At 49.2% G+C, this 19,487-nt stretch overlaps 1 protein-coding gene across 1 annotated transcript in view; it reads left to right on the top strand.

Moving 5' to 3' along the window:
• GABBR2 (gamma-aminobutyric acid type B receptor subunit 2) overlaps positions 1 to 19,487 on the top strand; it is a 335,814-nt gene that overhangs the window by 299,128 nt on the left and 17,199 nt on the right. Inside the window, exon 14 of the mRNA XM_081067695.1 lies at positions 18,528 to 18,638. Coding sequence (XP_080923821.1) covers positions 18,528 to 18,638 — 111 coding nt within the window. The remainder of the gene's footprint in view (positions 1 to 18,527; positions 18,639 to 19,487) is intronic.

Here is a 19,487-nt window from a genome sequence, read left to right as displayed (position 1 = left end):
TGACATTCAGGACATCAAGGGTAATACAATGACAGCTCTGATGGCCATTCCAGAAAAAGAATTCCAAAATTGCATTGAAGGGTGGACTAGGCCCTGGCGTCAGTGCATAGCTTCCCAAGGGGAGTACTTCGAAGGTGACCGTAGTGATATTCAGCAATGAGGTATGTAGCACTTTTTCTAGGATGAGTTCGCGAACTTAATTGTCCAACTTCGTATTTGGACAATAGAATAATATTCAGCCATAAAGAGGAATGAAGTTCCAATACATGCTACAACATGGATGGACCTTGAAAACATTATGTTCAGTGAAAGAAGCCAGACACTAAAAGGCCACATATTATATGACTCCATCTATATGAAATATCCGGAATAGGTAAATCCATAGAAACAGAAAGTAGGTTAGGGGCTGGGAAAGGGGAATCATGGGCCAGTGATGCTAAAAAGAATGGGGTTTCTTTTTGGAGTGATGAAAATGATGTGATGGAATTAGATAGTGGTGATTGTTGAACAACGTTGTAAATATACTGAAAAAAAACCCACCGATTGTACACTTCAAAACAGTTAAAATGATGGATTTTGTTATGTGACTTTTATCTCAATTTTTAAAAAAAACAACAACAGAAAAGGGTACCTGAGGGCATTCCGAGTGAGGGGCATTCCAAAGCGAGGGTGGGAGGCGGGGGCAATGCTCTCGGGGACCAGCAAGTGTCCAGTGCAACTGGTGCGTAATGTGCTGTGTGTTTCTACTGTTGCTTTCCAGCCTTTGAAGGATAAATGATTGTCAGCCTTAATCCCTACAGCATTCATTAGGATGTTTTTGGTTACAAGCGACTCAAACTGGATGCCCGGGAGATGGGATGTACTGGCATCCTGGAAAGGTCCGGAGATAATGTGGCCTTCAGGCACAGTTTGATGGGGGATTAGTTCCATTTCTCATAAGTCCTTTGTCTTTGTGTTCTTCCATATGAGACACATGTCATCATACTAGCTTCCCACATGTTGTAGAGATGTGGAAAGAAAGACGCATTTCCTCGAGAAAGACCTTAGAAGGTTGCTAGGACAACACAGAATTTGAGCTGAGCTTTCAATAATGGGCAAAACTTCAAGGAGAAGATATTGGAGGCAGTGGCATTCCAGATGGATGAAAATCCTTGAGCAGGAACGTGTAGGGTGTGTCTGGGGAAATGTTCAAGAATCAGCCCAGTCTGGCTCTCTGTGGGTAGAAAGTCAGTTCAGGGCTGGAGGGAGGGGCTTGGACATTAACTTGGAGGCAGACGGGAGCCATTAATGGCATTTCAGCAGCCAAACAACATAACGAGCTCTTTCTGGAGTTCTTGTTGCTTTTCTTAGGTATGATAATACTGTGGTTATGTAATAATATGTACTCATTCACGCTGAAGTGTCATGGAATCTGAAATTTCTTTTCACATGATTTGGGGGTGGGGACGTGTGTGTGTGTGTGTAGAGGGAGAGAGAGAGAAGAGAGCGCAGATATGGCAAAATGTTAGCAATTGTTGACTCCTGGAGGACAGTGCACAAGTGTTCATTGTACTATTCAGCTTTTCTGTATGTTTGAAAAAACGTTTTCAGAAAAATTTGAGGAAAGGAGAAAAATGGGATTGAGAAGACAGACGTCTCTGAGGGTGGGACAAGCTGGGGAGGTGGTACCACGAAGGCCAAAGAGCACATGCCCCAAGAAGTGGAACCGAGGTGTCCTGGTGGTGAGACAGGCAGAGGTCCAGGCCCCAGGGCTCAGGGCAAGCGGACATGTTGATGAGGGAGACACAGTAGCCCCCTGATGGCAGTTTCCGGCCCAAGGGCCCAGGAGGACCTTGGTGCCAGAAATAGAGCCGGAAAACCGCCAAGGAGGAGGAGAAAGAGAAGGAGCCTCCAAGGAGGGTCACTTTTGCTCTCTTAACAATCACATCTCTGTGCCACTAGTGTCAGAGCTTGAAGTGACCTAAGAAATCACCTAAACAGATCCCGCCTCTCTCTGAGGGGAAACCGAGTCACAGACTTACCCGAAATCCCAGAGCCAGAGAGGTGACTGAGGATGAGTTACCAGTTTAAACCAGTTATTGGATGCCTGTTTCTTCCTTCCTGCCCTTCCTCTGAAGGCCCTGGGAAGCGACACAGCACAAACAACATGAGGGGACACGAGTTTGGTCTGCCTTTCTTCATGAATCCTTTGAAACACTTCCTCAACACATGTGTTATCAGGGAGCTTTTTCTTGGGTAGATTGCCATAGGGTGGTGGGTAATAATAGTAACAGCTGACCCTGAGCCATTCACTTGGGCCCGGCACTGATCTAGGGGCTTCATACCTATTAGTCCATTCAATCCTCAGTCCTACGAGGAGGTACTACATTTGGGCCCATTTTACAGATGGCAACAACGAGGTTAAATAGCTGCTGCAGGTTTCATCATTTGTAAATGGCAAAGTCGAGACTAGAGCTCAGAAAGTCTAGTCCCCAAGGCTGGTATCTTTAACCACCATGCCATCAACCATATCACCAGGTGTGCGTCTCCCGTTCTAGACTAGGCACCTCTCCACAGTCTCAGTGACTGGTGGGCTGATTGATTGCTTGGTCTGTTTACTTTGCCAGGGAGAGGGTCAACAGCAAATTCTGGCCCCAGCCTCACTGGTATTTTTGCAGTAAGTCAAGGCCTATTTATTACTCATAGAGTATTTTGGGGTCCATGATAAAAAAGAAAGGGAAAACTTCATTTCACTTCCCTGCTACACTGCTCATTCTTTTCTAATAACCCTCTCTTATCAGCCTCCTGGCAGCTTTTGCATTTCCTGTGCATGTTAATTACTTTATTAATTACGTTGATATCTTTGGTTCTGCCCAGCATATCTTGGTGCTTTTTGTTTCCAGTGTGCACCCATTTTGCCTTGTTCATTGGCATACACAGGCCTGGTCTCTATTTCTAAGAGGGATTCTTTGAGCCTCGGTAAACACATGGCTTTCAATTAGTCGCGCAATCATCATTTCCATTTTCATCTCAGCCACGTCACTAATAGAGTGTTTTTAACATTCTTCCGAATAGCGGCTGCATTGTGTTAAGTTTCTGACATTGTTCCTCAACCCTTGTTCTCTCTCTAGGTCACAGCTCAGAGAAACCCACAAACTAGGACTGAGTGATATGATAAACAGGCAGATGGGGGGGGGTGGAGAGTTGGGGAGGAGTTGAACCCTGGAGTAGATGGAGACAGGGGATTGTGAAATGAGATTGGAGGGGACCTGCGACCAGATCCTGGCAGGACTTGAGAATTTCAGACTTTATCCTAAAAGCCAACATCTTCCCAAAGTATATGACGTAGGATATGAATCCCATTAGCTGTCCCAAAATAAAAGAGAATGGGGGGGATTTCATGGTCCAAAAGTTTAAGAAGTCCCAGAAACTTTGTATCTGCCTCTTAGAAATGTACCATGGGCTTTAGCATATCAAAGGCTCTGAAAAGTCCTGCAGTGTTAATATTTTGATTAAAATTTTTAATTTTTAATAATAAAACATTTTTATTAGCCTTTCCAAAACTTCTTTGGGCTTGGAGCTATTTTTCATGGTGCATGTTTACATTGACATATTCTGAGGAATACAATTTAGGAAGTGCTGCTGGAAGGGACGAGGCGTCTTGGTGGGTTTTGAGCAGAAGGGAGTGTGCTTGGACTTTGTTTTAGACAGCTGGTTCTCACAGGCGATTGGAATGCGAGAGACTGGAGGCAGGAGGGGAAAATGAGGCGGGCCCTGAATGGTTCAAGTAAGACATAATAAGGATCTAAACCCAAGGTTTCAAATGTTTCAGTGTTTTCTCCCCATTTTATTTCAAGCTGCATTGTTGTCTTAAAATTGGAAAATCAGTGTTGCTATAATAAATCAGAGTACAAGGATTTTACTCAGGCATAAAATCTGAATGAGAAAAGCAATCTGTGCAATCTTCCATCTTCAAAGGAAGCATTTAGCCCAACGGGGTGTTGGAACACAATAGCCATCTGTTTCTGCAAATCACCAGAGTTCATTGAGGCTTTCCAGTCAGATAGACCCAGATTCGGGTCCCAGGTCCACACCCTAGTGGCTCTGTCTCCCTGGGCAAGCAGCTTCACTTCTCTGTGTTTCCATTTTCCCCGTACAGTAAAAGAGAAAGAATAAGCATCTTCTCACAGCTTCAAGTATTGCAAAATCCTTAGCATGGTGCCTGCCATGTGATAACATAAAAACAAATGTAATTGGCCTTCTGTATTAGTCAGGATAGTCTGGGCTAGGCTGCAGTAATGAAGGACCCCTAAATCTCAGTAGCGAAATGCATCAGAGGACTGTTTCTCTCTTATACAAAGCCCACCTATGAATCCAGGTAGTCTCCAGGGGCACCATCTTCCACGAGGCAGCTCAGTGATCTGGGCCTCAACACAAGGCAGCACGCTGACCTTGTGACAGCTCTTCTAGATGTCAGCCCACAAGGGTCAAAGGTCACTTCTTTCTACAGCCCATTGGCCAGAATTAGTCATGTGACCCCCACCTAACTATAAAGGGGCTGAGAACTGTGTGCACCAGCCTCTGCCACTCCTTCATTCCCTTTGGTAGGTCCACTGAACCTCTCTGAGCCTCGGTTTTATTATCTGTAAAATGGGGCTGATACTTCTTCTTCTACCTTGCATGGGATTGTTACGGAGCACATGTGATTATATTAGGTTGGTACAAAAGTAATTGCAGTTTTTGCAACTGTTTTTAATCTTTTAAACAGCAATTACTTTTGCACCAACCTAATATATGTGAAACATACTAAGTTAACATAAGAGGCAGTTACATGCTTACTTTGTGCTGTGCCAAAGCCATGTCATATTCTTTGGTTCTTAGGAAAAACACACAACTTCAGCTCTCCTTAAATTTACATTCCTGTTCTTATTCCCCCAACCCTATCTTGTTTCTGGATTGCCAGCTCGCCTCCTCTCATTTACATGTTATTTTAAATTTATTTACTTATTTGTTTGTTTGTTTGGTGAGATCATTAAGGCCACCTCCCTGCCAGTAGCCTTCGATAGACTATTTTTGGAATTGCCCACTAGGTAGCACATCCTGCATGGAAAAGGAGACCCTGAAGTGTCATGAGGGATGACAGGGAAGCCACCAGGGCATTTCTCCTAGACAGCACAGGGAACTGTCAGGAGTTCTGCATCACAGGATATGTAGTCCCTTATATCCCTGGAACACCGTGTGTGTGTGTGTGTGTGTGTGTGTGTGTGTGTGTGTCTCCGTGTCTCGCAGGCACAATATTCCCTTAAATGTGGATCATGACAATGTGGATGGCCAAGCTCTGTGGTGTGGTTTGGCTGCAAAATAAGCAATGCAAACTCAGGGGACGGCCCTAGGTGAGTAGGGCTCTGGGCGAGGTGAGAGGACAACACTCTTGCTCTATTCAGATCCCCTATGGAGACAGTGACAAGATGAAGTATGGCCGGGATGGGAGAAGAATAAGAAAATGTGCCAGGAAGGGTTGGTAGCCCTGCAAAGAGAAGGCTCAGAGGGACACAATCACTGTCTCTAAGCTTCAGAGGGACTGTCCTGAGGCCAAAAGAGGAGCTATAACATGCAGGGTCCCAGGAGGCAGAGCCCGGGACCAGTGGGGGAAGTTCTGGGGATACAGATTTCAGCTTAGGGCTTCCTTAGGAGGTAGTGAGTGTCTCATCAGCAGAGGTGTGCGTAGAAAAGTTGGACAAGCTCTTGGCAGGCACTGCACACTAAGGAAGGGAAGTGAAAGAAGGTGTCTGAGTCTCTTCAAGCCCAAAAGTTGTGTGATTTTGTACAAAATAGAATCGTTGAATAGTGTGACCTCAGAAGACATACAGAGGGCGCCAAAAAAAATGTATACACATTCATTTTAAGCAAGGAAAACTATAGTAAAATTGTAATACTCAATATATACCAATAACAAAAGATGAATACAGGTCACGTTTGACTACTGCAATTACAAGAGGTGCTCAAACTGGTTACCATCAGCGTCCAGACACTTCTGATTACAGCGAACTACTGCTTGAGCAACGCTGACCAAAGTATCCGCTTGTGTACATTTTTTTGGCACCCCCAGTATTTGTTGCTAATGAATATGTGTGAGATGAGTTGAGAACACTTTGAAGTTATAATATATTGGAGCATCGGGTTCACGCTAGAAACTTCATCATTGGTGCAGTGGAGAAAACACTGGCAGGGCAGAAGGAAACTGGTCCAGAAAAACGGGTCCCGCTGCCAAGTGAAGAAACGGGACATGGACGCTCCCTCAGGGTGTGTGGCTGCCCAGGGACTCCCGCACGCGGCCATCGGTAGCAGCAGTACCAATTACAACATCCTATTTTAGAGCAGTCTTTGCAACACTGCACTTTTGGGGCTCCCAACCCACTTGCCTCCCTGAATGACAACAGGGAAATGAAATGGATGCATTATTCTCGCATGCATTACCGCAGGCATGTGTGTGTCCGGACGGTGTAGTCTTTTGTCTTCCAGGTTCTTGCTCAATGCTTAGAACAGGTGACACCAGCATTTCTCAGAGGAGAACCTGGGGCTCAGAGGGAGCACGTGACAGACCTGGGTCAGAGCGCGTGTCCAGAGGCAAGGCCAGTGGCTGTCCATTATACCAGGGCACAGCAGTGTCGACCTGCTGCTTTGTAACCAAATTTGGAGATGCAGCGAGGATCACGAGAGGGAACCCTGGAGGCTCGTCCAGGCAGCCAGCTTCCTTGCTCCTTGGTGAGCTGGGACTCCCAGAATCAGCCAGAGTTCCAGGGAGGAGCTCGAACAACAAAAAGGGCCCTGGGCTAGGAGTCAAGACACCGGGCTTAAGTGCCAGCTCCTTGGGCTGTGTGCCCTGGGGTGAGTTACCACCTATTCCTGGGCTCAGTGTTCTCTATGCAAAATGGGAACGAGGCTGATGGCCCTACTAAACTCCTAGGGTTGTTAGGCAGATTTAATAACACTGAAAACCATAAATTGAGTGCACAGCAGTGGTGGAGTACAGTAGCTCTGTCCAAGATCCCACATGCTCCAACCTGATTTAGAGCATCTTCGCACCCTAGTTCTGTCACCTCCCATTGCACACCAAGCTGGGCTTGGACTTGACAGCAGGGAGTCGTCGTGAATCAGCAGCCAGGCTGTGCACTAAGTTAGCAGCAGACCCTGTGAGAGGGTGATGAGAGTCACAGCATGGACATGGCCAGGCCAGGCTGAACAGGGCCAGCTCAACTGCCTTGAGGTCTGGGCTGGGGGCGAGTCCAAAGGCTGGGTAGTTCTGGATTTGTGGTTCAAAGCCAAGGTTTGGAGAGTTAGGCAGACCTGGGTTTAAGTCCCAGCTCTGTCACTGAATGCCTGTGTTACCTTGAGCACGTTGCTCAGCCATTCTGAGCTTCATTGAACACCCCTGAAAATAACCCCTAATAAATGTATTAGAGCCCAGTCCTGTGGTGACTGTTTGGATGAAATGGACAGCGTGTATTATATGCTTAGCTCAGAATCCGGCACACAGTAAGCAGCCAGTAAGCGTGGAGGGTACGGAAGTACAAGGGGTGGAGGAGATGGTGGGGTTGATGAGAGAGGAGGAGCGAGAAGTCAGACACCGAATCTCCAACAGGAGGCGATGGTTGTCCCCAAAGAGAGAGGCAGGAAGTATAAAGGCCTCACAGGGGTGGGGTGAGAGGACCGGGGCAGATTTCAAACATGGAGGAATGGGTGCGGTGTAAGAAAGGGCCTCCCAAGACCAGGACACAGCAGAGTAAAGGACCAGGAGGGAAAGGGACGGGGCCCAGCCATGGATGAGGTTGGTTATGGGAGTCTAGGCTGGATGGATATGTGAGATCCAATCACAGAGGGGCCCAATGTTCCTTTGTTAAACTCTTGCTTTTGTTTATTCTTAGGGTTTAACTTACATCTCAGAATTTTACTGTGCCCTGTCGCCATCTGAGGGACATGAGTTTCTCTTCTTTTCAGACCCTTTTGTGTCTCTCTGCTCTCCTTCCATTGTTCTACTCATGCCCTGCCTGCCAGGACCCCCTTACCCGAGCCCCCACCAGGGGGCCCTCCTGCCTCTGCCTGCTGCCCAGACAGCCAGCTGTGTGGGGGTCAGGCTGGTCCCAGGGCTGCAAGAGAAAGCCTGCTTCTGCTCTCAGGTTGCAGGGGGTTTAGCCATGGTCGCTCCCACATGTGCCCCGGGAAACGGTCCTGCAGATTTCTGTCAACCAGGTTGGGGCAGGAGGAGTCCAGGCATCCTGGACCTGTTGAGGCAGATGGTTGCAAACCAAACTCCAGTTAGTTGAGTCTGGGGGACATCTGCTTTCTATCTGGTGTTGCCACCAGGGAATCACTGAATTTTGGTTCTTGAGGGACCTCAGAGGGGGAGGGGCTTGCTTGCCAAAGGTTGGTCAGCAGACATTTCCACTCAGTAACGCTATTTCTACAAAAATCAGATGCCCATGTGAGTAGTTAGCCCACATTTCTCCACATCCCACTCTCAGATGGAGATCGGGAAGAATGGCCTCAAACCCCCAAGGTGGGGAGGCCTGGGGATGTCCTGAGCCTGCTGGAGGTTTTCACCCTTTCCCAGGCCTTTTTAGAGGCAGTTTCCCGTCTCTTCAGCTCCTCTGGTGCCCAACTGCCCCTGATTTACAGATACCATCTCTCTTCTACCCCATGGCAAGTCTCAGACCCTGTGCCAGGTTCACCAGCCTTTCCCTATTGCCCATCAAGCATTTCCTGAGTTTTAGCAGAAGTTCCAGACGGTGTGGAAGTCTGTGGGGAAGTAATCAGTGGCCCAACCAGCGCCTCTCCTTCTCCCTGCCTCTCTCCTCTCGCTCCTCTGGATTCTCTCCTCCCTCCTCCTTCTCCTGGCTCCTGCAGTGCGTTTGGCCTCCTCAGAACATTTGGTGCCCGTGGCACTCCCCCTCCAGAGCTGGCACTTTCCACCAAAGTTGTGGCCGTCCCTGATGGGAATTCTCACCCAGCTGCATTTTCTCTGACACTGAAGTACAACTGGGTGCCGTCCTCACGCACGTCAGCTCTTTTCAGTCACCGCTTAGTCTCTCCCCAGTTCTTTTACCAACTGAAGAAAGAACAGTTGTCACACTTACTTCAAAAATGTCCTTAGAATGAGAAGCTCTTCCAAGCATTCGCTTGACTCTGGACCAAGGACTGGAGACACGCTGGCCAGGCGGCCCAGACCTGGGACGGTGCCGCACTCATGAGGCAGGCCTTGTGCCACCCAGGGTCTTGGTTCCAAACGATGCCAGGAATCTGGCTGTTCACATGAAATCATTTGTTTGAAATACTCACTATGAAATCTAGACATTGTAAACACCACGTAGGTCATTAAAATACCTATGACCACACACCAGTGAGGACCACGAGTGTCTCTCTGCTCTAGAGCCAAGAGAAGACGCTCCCCCTGGTGCCCCACCATCCTAGCGACTCTCTCTTGAGGACTCTCTCTGTCCCCAGTCATTGGGTTGTCATTTTATCTGGGGAAGTGCATGTGTGGGCACTGTCCTCTCATGACCCAGCACGGTCAGGCTCCCTGAAAAGTGCATGAGGCCACCACCCCCTTGCCTAGCAGGTGCTTCAGACCACGAATCTGACACCCAGGAAGCAGCAGAGGTGTTGCCCATTCACAATGTGCCTCATGAAAACCCCCCATGACCTAGCACCTCTTGGCTTTGGATTAAATGGGCAATACCTGTAAGCTTTTCCTGTTCTGGGCTTGCCAGAGGCTAGGGAAGGCCCACCTCCACAGGGAGGGGAACAGAGCCGGACTGCAGGGAATGACAAAAGAAGCTGAGATGTGCCCCTCTCCCCTGCTTTGCAGGAACAAGGTCTGCCTTGACATTGCCTCTGACTTACTGTGTCACCTTAAGCAAGTCTCTTGTCCTCTCTGAGTCTGTTTCCTCATCTGTAACATGGGTATACAATCCCTGGCTCTTGCAGACTGCCCTGAAGTCAAAAATCCAAGAGACAAAGAGAAACCCTAGTATGAACACGTTTATGAGGCACAAAGGGCTAGAAATGTTAGGACCTATTAGGGTACTTGTCAGCTCTTAACTTTCCCAAGACGATTCCCACCCCAGCTATGACCCTTATACAACCACAGAATTTCCTGCTAGATTCCAAGGTCAAACTCAAGATGACTTCCTGAACAGGACCAGACAGGGTTCCTGCTGGCCTACTGAGGTCCTGTTGCTGGGCCTAGGTTCCTTGCCCTCTTCCGCCAGGGCCCAGCCACCTCTCCTACCTCACCTCCTCTCTGAAAATGAGGGTACGGCCAGCAGGCATCAGGCAGGTGGCTCTGGGCCCATGTCTGCTGCTCTGGAAGCTGCCCCAGATGGACCTGAGCAAGGGTGCACAGCACCAGCAAATTGGACACGTCCAAAAGCCAGAGGCCTGCCCTCATCCTGCTCCAGGGGGCTGACGAGTCAGTGCCCAAGACCTGTGAACTGTAAGTCCTGATTAATGTTGGCTGGTGAGCAGCCCACGAGGTTGGCCCCTCCTGTGCCAACCTGAATCACGGTCCAGGGCCTGGGACAAGGTCAGGACACCTGCATCTGGGTCTCCACTCACTCACCCACTTGCTATGAGTCCTTTGCTGGGCCTCAGTTTCTCTACCTGTAAAAAGAGGAATTGGACTAATGCATAATCCTCTTAGTATTTGGAAATGGAGAATCAGGGAGGGAAATTTGTGCTGTCACAGTGACTAGAGGACATTCCTAGTGTTTAGTGCCCAATGCCAGGGGTCCTGAGTGCCCTGCACTGAACAGGACAGTCCCTTCCAACAAAACCACACCCCCTCCCAAGAAAACAATGCCAGAAGTGCCTCTGTTGAGAAACTCTGGTGGGTGATCTCACAGGTCCCTTCCAGATCTGGGATTCTGGAAACATTCACCCAAACTTGTAATCAAACATTCTAAAAAAAAGAAAAGCCTTACCTTGAAATGACAGCTTTCAGCTTTGCTGCCTCAGAGATGTGGGGCTGCTGCTATTGAGATAAGCAGTCCAGCCCCGGAGGGATCAGGAAGGTTCCTCCAGGCTCCAGCACTCTGTGACTCTCTGCAGTTGGAGATAATGATGCCAGTTTACACAGAAAGAGCAGGTTTTCCAGTCTCTAAAGCCTGCTAAACACACCAGTTACTTCCTTTGATCGTCTTGCCAAACGCTGGGAGGTTACAGATGAGGAAATCATAACTCAGAAAGGTTTAGAGTAGTGTTCAAAGTCCCACAGTTGGCGATTGATGGGCTTTGGTTCTAAACCAAGTGCCCTCTCCTCCCCCTGCCCAGGCTTCCTTCATGGGACCCTCCCCCATCTCCCCAAAAAGAGGCGGTGTCAACTTACTTGCCTTCCCAGGAAAAGAGAAGCGTCTCAAACCTCTGCAATGCAGTCCAAAAGGTGAGACGTCATCCCCCTGCCCCAACCAACACACTCAAACTCATTTCTATACACACATATACTCACCTATCAATTTTACCATATATTTCAAAAACTCAAATTTGAAATTTAAAAAACAGAAGAAGAAGGAATGGCCCAGGGGGAAGGTTCTGAGAGCCAGCTTCCGGGAACTAGTCAGAAGGTAGAAAGCAACCCTCCTTCAAAGAAGCACTGGCCAGGTGGGGCTTGAGAACCTGAGTCGCCCAAGCAGTGGCAGCATAAAGTGTCCATGGGACCAGAGCCAAGAGGCCCGTGGGCACAGGGGACACCTTGGCCCCCTTCCTGCCCTCCATCCAGACTCCCCATCTCCCTGCCTGGATTGAATCCCTGCCCAGCCCTGACTGCCCTGGCCAGCCCCACGCAGGACACAGACACACAGGGTCTAGTCCAGAGTCCGAACACACAGACAAGCAGTGTCAAGTCTGCCCTGTGCTAAGCTGTCACTCTGTGTTAGAGGCATGTGAGTGACCAAGGAGTCTTCATTCTCAACCAAAGATCTGCTAACCTGAAGGCCAAATGTCACCCTGTGGTTTAAGGACCTTTACGGCCTTGCTGCCCAATGGGCGCTCCCTGGACCGGCAGTCTCAGCATCACCTAGGAGCCTGTTAGAGCTGCAGCATCCAGACCTGCTGCCCCGATCAGCCTGTTAACAAGCTCCCTCGGTGCTTTGTGTGCTGGCCTTCACTTATTACATCCAGCCACACTGGCCTCCTTTTGTTTCCTAAAATACGCCAAAGTCTGTGCCATTTCAGCTTCTTCCTACTTGCTGTTCCCCCACCTAGAAATGCTCTCCCCCTAGATTCGCACGTGACAGGTCCTGCTCATCGTTCAGGCCTCAGGCTACATGTCACCACTTCAGAAGAGCCTTCCCAGCCTACCTGATCTGAAGTAGGTCCCCCTGCCAGCACTCCTCAAAGCGCCTTGTACCTCTCTTTAGGAACACATGTCCCCACTCTACTCATAGCTGCGCCATGTGGTTTGTCAACATTCTGTGCCCTCCAACAGAATGCATACTCCAGGACGGCAAGCCTCCTACCCGTCTCACATACCTGGGCCCCAACATCAAGCAAGGTGCATGGCACACAGTAGGCATATGAGAAATATTGACTGAGTCAATTATGAATGAGTGAATGTAGGACAGAAACAGTCATCCTTCCATGAATCAGGCTGACATGAACTATGCCGTAAATTAACCCATGGGCTCACTCTGCCAGTGGGTAACAGGGGTCTAGAAAAGGGCGGGGACTTACCCAAGGTCACCCAGCAAATTTATATCAGGACGGAGGCCTCTGACCTCTCAGGTCTCAACGCCTCAACCCATGCACAGACCCCCTGCCTGTGCCTTTGTGCGGCCTGACAAACCAGAACGTTTGCAGGGGCCACTGACCTACATTGTGAATAATTACATGGTGCAGAGGGACTCTCAGGCCAGCTGCTCTCCTTTCGCTGCACAGATGGGGGAGGCTTTCCCCCAGCAGTTTCTGCATGCCTCCCGCTGAGCAGCGGATGAGCCAGGAGTCAGGTGTGAGCACTTGCAGGCCTCCAGCGTGGCCGCTCTGCTGGACACTGCGCCCCTCAGTCAGGCAGGAAGAGCACTTTATTAGCTTGAATTCAGCTTGCAGCACTGCTGCACAGCCTTTACAGAGCTCCAGGGGCTTCAGAGGAGGCCTCCATCGAACGTTTAGCAATTAAGTCATTCCTCCCATGGGCAGCACCTCACAGCACCTCAGTTTATAGAGCAGGTTTATACGCACTGTCTCCTCGGAATTTGACAGGATGCTTGAGAGAAGCAAGGCAGGTGGGGGAGAGCACATGGTGAGGGAGGAAAGAACAGTGGTGTGGGAGTCAGACAGACCTGGGTTTAAATTTCAGCTCTGACACTTACTAGCTGGAGATTTGGGGCAAGTTACTTAACCTTTCTGTGCCTTGGTTTCCTCATCTGTAAAATGAGTACAACACCTCGTTGGAGTCTTATGAGGATTCAACAAGATAACGTGTGTAGAGCTTGCAGCTTAGCAACTAGTACATCATTGTCACTCATGCTCTCAGGGCGGCTGTTACTGGTGAGGTCCACCCACTCTCTCTCTCTGAGGCCACCTCATGGAATTATCCTGGTCTTAGTAGAATGGAAGCGAGCCACGAGGACAGGGCTCTTGTCAATCCTGGTGACTGCTGCTTTCCCCGTGCCTAGAACAGTGCCTGGCAAGTGGTAGTGTTTGATAGTTATGTACTGAATGAATGATTACTTTGGTAATTGCCCGGGTGAGCAGCAAGTAAGAAAGAAAAAGAAGAGAGAAAAAAAGCAAGTTGAAAGTTCTTGTAGGCCAGTATCCAGAGCCAAGGAAACCTTTTTTGGCTGATGGAGATGCTGTAGTCCACAGCTGCCTGGCAAAGTGGGGCTGAAATCCTGGCTCAGACACTGATGTGAGATCCCAGTGTGGCGTTTGCAGGGGTCAGTGCCCTGTATTCCCTGGCCCTGGGCTGCACGGCCGGCCCACAGTGGGAGCAGGTTGAATGCCCTGCACAAGTACCGCCTGGGCCCTCCAAACCCTCCATAGTACCCCCTACACACCCCGTACCCACTGCCCCAGAAGGAGGCTGAGGGGTTCCTCCATGGCGCCTGGAAATCTGACCTCGTTTAAGGCCAGTGGGTGCCTTCCAGAAGAGCACAGGGTGCTGCGGAGGACTTGGCCACTTACAGCCCCATCAAGCCACAGGAGTAGCTCTGTGTCCCCAGCCGAGGATGCCACCCAGCCGCGCGGCGAGACTCTCCGCACGGTTCTTCGGCGCCCTCTAGCGGCGTTTTGGTGCACGACAATGACTCCAAGTAGGCGCTCAGGTAGTGGCTGGGGTCCCCGCCCCCTCCTGTCGTAGGCTCAGGCCCATCTCTTCCTGGGTGTGGCTGCTCAAACCACTGAGAACTCCAGTCCAGGCACGATCCGAACAGATTAGACAAAAGGAAGGAATAAGAGGCATGGCTCTTACAGTTTGCTTTGAGATTCAATGCGGGGGTCTTTTAACTTTATTCAGACCCCATCCCCAACCGGAACCTGAATGCCATCACTCCTAAAACCACCCCCAAACCCTGCCACTCTGATCCGTGTCCAGAGTGCACAGACCTGGGGCTGTGTGAGGGTGACGTTCATGACCAGGAGAGTGTTGAGGCTCATTTCTGCATCAGTGCCCGTGTACTGGGCGATGGGGTAGAAGCATCTCTGCCAACCTTCTCTGAACGCTCGGCAGGCTCTTGGTTTTCTGCTGCCCTCCCAGCTCTGCAGCTGAGGCTGCGCTTAAGCTTACTGAGATGGATGGGGGACCGAAAGACTCAATATAAGAAGTAGGATTTCAGGATTCAAAAAGGTCAGAGCAGACCAGGATGGCAATGTGGGGGGAGGGTGGGAACTTCTTAACAAGGTAAAAGGGAGCCGGGCTAGAATGTCATCTGAAGAAGGGAGAAGACAGAGCTAGGGGCAGTTGGATGAAAATTACCTGGTGGGATCTTAGTCAACCTTAAGGAATAGTTGAATCACCAGTGGAAGGTAGTTACTTAGGAAACCAAGGAGATCTGGAGTAAGAGCACAGGCGGACTTGCTCTGTACCCCCTGGAGTGTTGAGCTCAAGTCTAGGCCTGCAGATCAATGGCGAACTCCAGCAGGTTAAAGGACCAGGTCAACTTGGTGGGGGGAGGGGATGTGTACCTTCACTACAGCTTTCCCCTTCCTGAGGAAGTGTGTGCAGACTCAGAGACAGCTTGGGATCATCCTGGGGAGGGAGCCTCAGAGGAAAGACCAAGGGCTGGAGGTACAGGAGGAGAAGGTTCTGGTTCATAAAAACTGTGCAACCGTCTCACCAGGAGTGGAGGGACGGGCTCTCTGCCACTGGGGTATGTATATAAGCTAGACAACCATTGTCAGTCTCCTGCAAATAGAGTTTTCACTACATCGAACAAAGGTGGATGAGAGAATCAGTCCTCTACCCAGAGAATCTAAGAGTCCATCGTAAATTGTTGTCTTTCATTGTAGAACAACAGGCACAATCATCATTAAGGGTTGGCTATTCATGCATGACCATAATGGGCCTGTGTTACTGCATTCTGACGTCTGCTTGGTTGTCAGATACTAGAGAAACCCAAGTTCTGCCACAAAGTCACTGTTGACCTTGGGACCACGTCCTTTCTCAGTCTCCTTCGTTAAACAATGAAAGGACATCAGGAAACTCCCATCACCCTTGGGAGAATCTAGTACAGCGCAGGATGGGTTGCAGGGGAGGGGAGATCCCCAGCCCCGGCTGCTCTGAGTGTGGTTCCTGCAGATCAGCTTCCCCTGGGGTCTCGCACTAGTACCCACTGTCACCATTGCAGAGACCTCAGGAAACCCTCCTCTCCTCTCTAGCACTCCAGCCTATGTGTGCACTCAGTGACCATGGAATCATAGAGGCTGAGCTAAGGCTTTCTGTGGCGTAGGACAACAAAAGGAAAATCAAGCCTGAGAGGGCATGCAACTGGATGATTTGGTTACAAAATGCCCTGAGCTTACAGGCCCCACCACTCCCATGCGGGAGCACCGTCTTTCCCCAACTCACAAGTGCCCAGGCCATTGCCTGCCTCAAAGGCTAGACCTAGAAAGCAGGGCCAAAAGAAATAGGATTTCCATCCCCCACCTGCCTGAGGCCTGACTCCCATATCGCTGGAATCCAGCAAAGTGCTCCTTTCTCTCCCTGACTGACCCTGGAAATGCTTCCCCCTTCCCCTCGGGCCTGAGGCTTTACCCTGGGCCTCAACGGCACAATCTCCTGAACACAGTTCTTGGATAAGGTGTCCTCGGTGGACTCTGTCCTAAAGGGAAACAGATTTGCGAAGAAATCTTCTTATATCATCTTAACTTTACTTAATAAACTTGTTGGTAGTGTACGGATATAGCAATTCTGGAGCTATTTTGCGTCTATTTGTAAGTTTGAGCAAATGAGTGACTCTTTTGATGTTGTTGGAAACCAGGGGTCCCACTGTGGGAGAAGAAAGATGTAAATGTGCAATAGGGGAGGCAAGCCAGAACCCCATGGTGTTGGAATTTATAGATAGATGACATAGGGATAGAATGACGGTAAATACAGGGGTGGGTGGATGGAGGGAATAAAGGGCCTAGAAGTAATGATACTCCAGAAACAGTGAGCAAGCACATCTAATGCCCAAATCTTCTATATACCATCGTCCACTAAAAAGAGAAATGGTTGATTCCAAGGTGGGACAAGGAAACTACAAGGAGAGCCTGGAACATCTTGTGCCAAGAAGTGGGAAAGTGCTCCAAAAAATTATGGAGACCCTTTGAAAAAACACAGAAAGCAGCATGAAGGGGTTTTCCATTGGCCAAATCTGGGGGGGGGAAATGGAGCATCAAAATGAATAATCATATTAATGGATTATAAAACACTGAACTAAAAAAGAACCCACATAGTGATATACTTAAATAAGTGAGAGGAAAGGGAAGATCTTATTTACAGTAGAATGCCAAGTATCTAAATGGAATGATAGAGTTAGAAAATCACCGGTTTGCAGCCACCAACGTAATGTGACTCAGGTAGGAATCGTCAATGGATGCCGAAACCACTGAGTTAATGTTTGTGGGGGAACAGGATACTCACACAGTCTCAAAGTATCTCCCACAGATTATTTATTAATTACAAGGGGGAAATGGTACCTTTGAAGTGGAGAGATCTGGCAGACATCATCTCAACCGAACAATCACGGTTAACATCACCAATAATGGGACAAAATGCCATCAAGAGTCCCTGAAGTAAAGCACCGAGGAGGCCAAAACATCACTTACGTAGGATTCCTGCCAAGAATGCATAACCTGAATCCGATCATGAAAACACATTCAGACAAACCTAACTGAGGGACATTCTACAAAATAACTAAACTGGGTACTTCAGAAGCATCAATGACATGAACAACCAAAGTAGGTGGAGGGACAGTTTGAGATTAAAGGAGACTAAAGACATGACAGGTAAATGTAATACAGGGTCCCCGTGTGGATCCTGCTTTGGAAAAAGCACAATTGCTTTAAAGGACATGATTAGGCCAACTGGAGAAACTTGAAAATGGATAGTACAGTAGGTAATATGCTGTATCAATGTTAAAGTTCCTGAATTTGGTGTGTGTGGTTTTGTAACAGAATCTCCTTGTTCTTAGGAAATACTAGATATGTAGGGATAAAAGATCAGAATGTCGCAACTTACTCTCACATGGTACAGGAAAAATATACAGTATATATTTTTTTATTCCCTGGGTGTCTTTCTCTCCTCTTGTCACCACCTGCCTGATTCTCTCCCAGAGTTTCCCACTTCTAATTCCTGTGCTTGGGTAAGAACCTCTCTACCACCCCAATTTGGGCAGAGCAAGCTCTCTGTCCTAGGAAACCTAGGAAACCGTCCTAGGAAACCGCATACGTCTCTGACCAGCATCTGGATTGGCTGCCTAGGGTCAGGTGCCCACTCCTTACCAAATTAACTCTGGCCCTGCATGCATCATGTACTACATAACATGACTTTCACTACTGCTCCCTCAGTAGGGGTGGTAGCCAAGAAGGTCTCCTCAAAAAGCGTGGCAGGCCCCATGCTTGATCCAGCCGATAGACACTGTATCTCCAGCTACCCAAGCTAGTCCCAGAGACACCTAAAGGCCTCCTGACCTAACTTTGTGCTTCTTCTCATCCTCACTCTTTCAACAAACATTATAGGTGCCTGCTCTGGGCCAGGTCTTGTGCTAAGTTCTAGGGGCACAAAATGACCCAGTCCCTATTATAGCTCAGGAGCTCGGTCTCAAGAATGCAGATAACTTGAGCACAGGGCTGAATCATGACCAACAAACAGAAAGCAGTCAATGCTAATTGAGGCCTGAGCCCCATGGGAACACAGAGTGGGGACAGAGGCAGGAATACAGAAGTGGGGTTCGAAAGGCCCCCTGGACAACGGCCCTGGCTGTGGCTCATGGGGGGGAAAGGGCTGTCAGGCAGGGCCCCGGCTGCCGGAAGGGTGCCCAGTGCCATCCCTGGGTTTCTGTTTTCTCTTTGCACAGCCGGACCCAGCAGGACGGGATATCTCCATCCGCCCTCTCCTGGAGCACTGTGAGAACACCCACATGACCATCTGGCTCGGCATCGTCTATGCCTACAAGGGGCTTCTCATGGTAGGTGCAGAGCGGGAGGCAGAGTGGGGGAAACACTTCTCTGTCACCGCACAGGCCTGGCGTCTGCCACATGTTATCTCAATTCCCCATTTCACTGATGAAGACGCTGAGGCTCGGTTTGCCCAAGGTCACTCAGCTAGTAAGTGGCCGAGTCAAAAATGGGGTTACTGGAGAGTTCCCCCAAAACCTGTGAGTGTGCCTCACAATTGTCACTGTACCACTCCTGGATGGCAATCTGTTGACATCTAACGCCTGATCACATTCCGAATGTCACTGGATCCTCTAAATCCGTGGGCGGTGTGGACTCATCCCCATTTTATAAATGAGGGAAGTAAGGCGCAGAGAGGTTAAGTGATTTGCCAAAGGCCACCTGGTACCCTCCAACCCCAGAACCCAGCACTCTTTGCACTCTACTCATCTGTTAAAATCAAAGATCCCCTTCCAAGCCCACCTCACACAATTGCGGAATTTCAAAGCTACAAAGGGCTTGAGAGGTCGGCCCCACCCTACCTGGTTGATCCTTTAATCTTCTCCCCTAGTCTGTGAAAACTGTGCCTCCACTTAAAATCCCTCCAGTGACAGGAAGCTGCTACTACACCCTCCTCAGATTTTTCCGCAGGAAAGTGAAGCCACCATCTGCTTTATGTGCCCTCCACTTAGAAATGGAAAAGGAAGCCCTCTCCCAAAGTCAAAAAAGCTACTCAGATGCCTCCTCCCCTGCTGCTGCTTCCCAGAACTGTTAGTGATTGATCCCATGTCCTTGGCGGCCACACCAGAAGAGCTGGTGTTAGGGGACCCCAGGCAAAGATTGTCCCCCACCTCATGCTCGTTGAGACCCTCTTCTGGTTT

This window comes from Rhinolophus hipposideros (assembly GCF_964194185.1).
Source record: "Rhinolophus hipposideros genome assembly, chromosome: 11".
Lineage (NCBI taxonomy): Eukaryota > Metazoa > Chordata > Mammalia > Chiroptera > Rhinolophidae > Rhinolophus > Rhinolophus hipposideros.
This window is presented reverse-complemented; position numbering and strand designations above follow the sequence as displayed.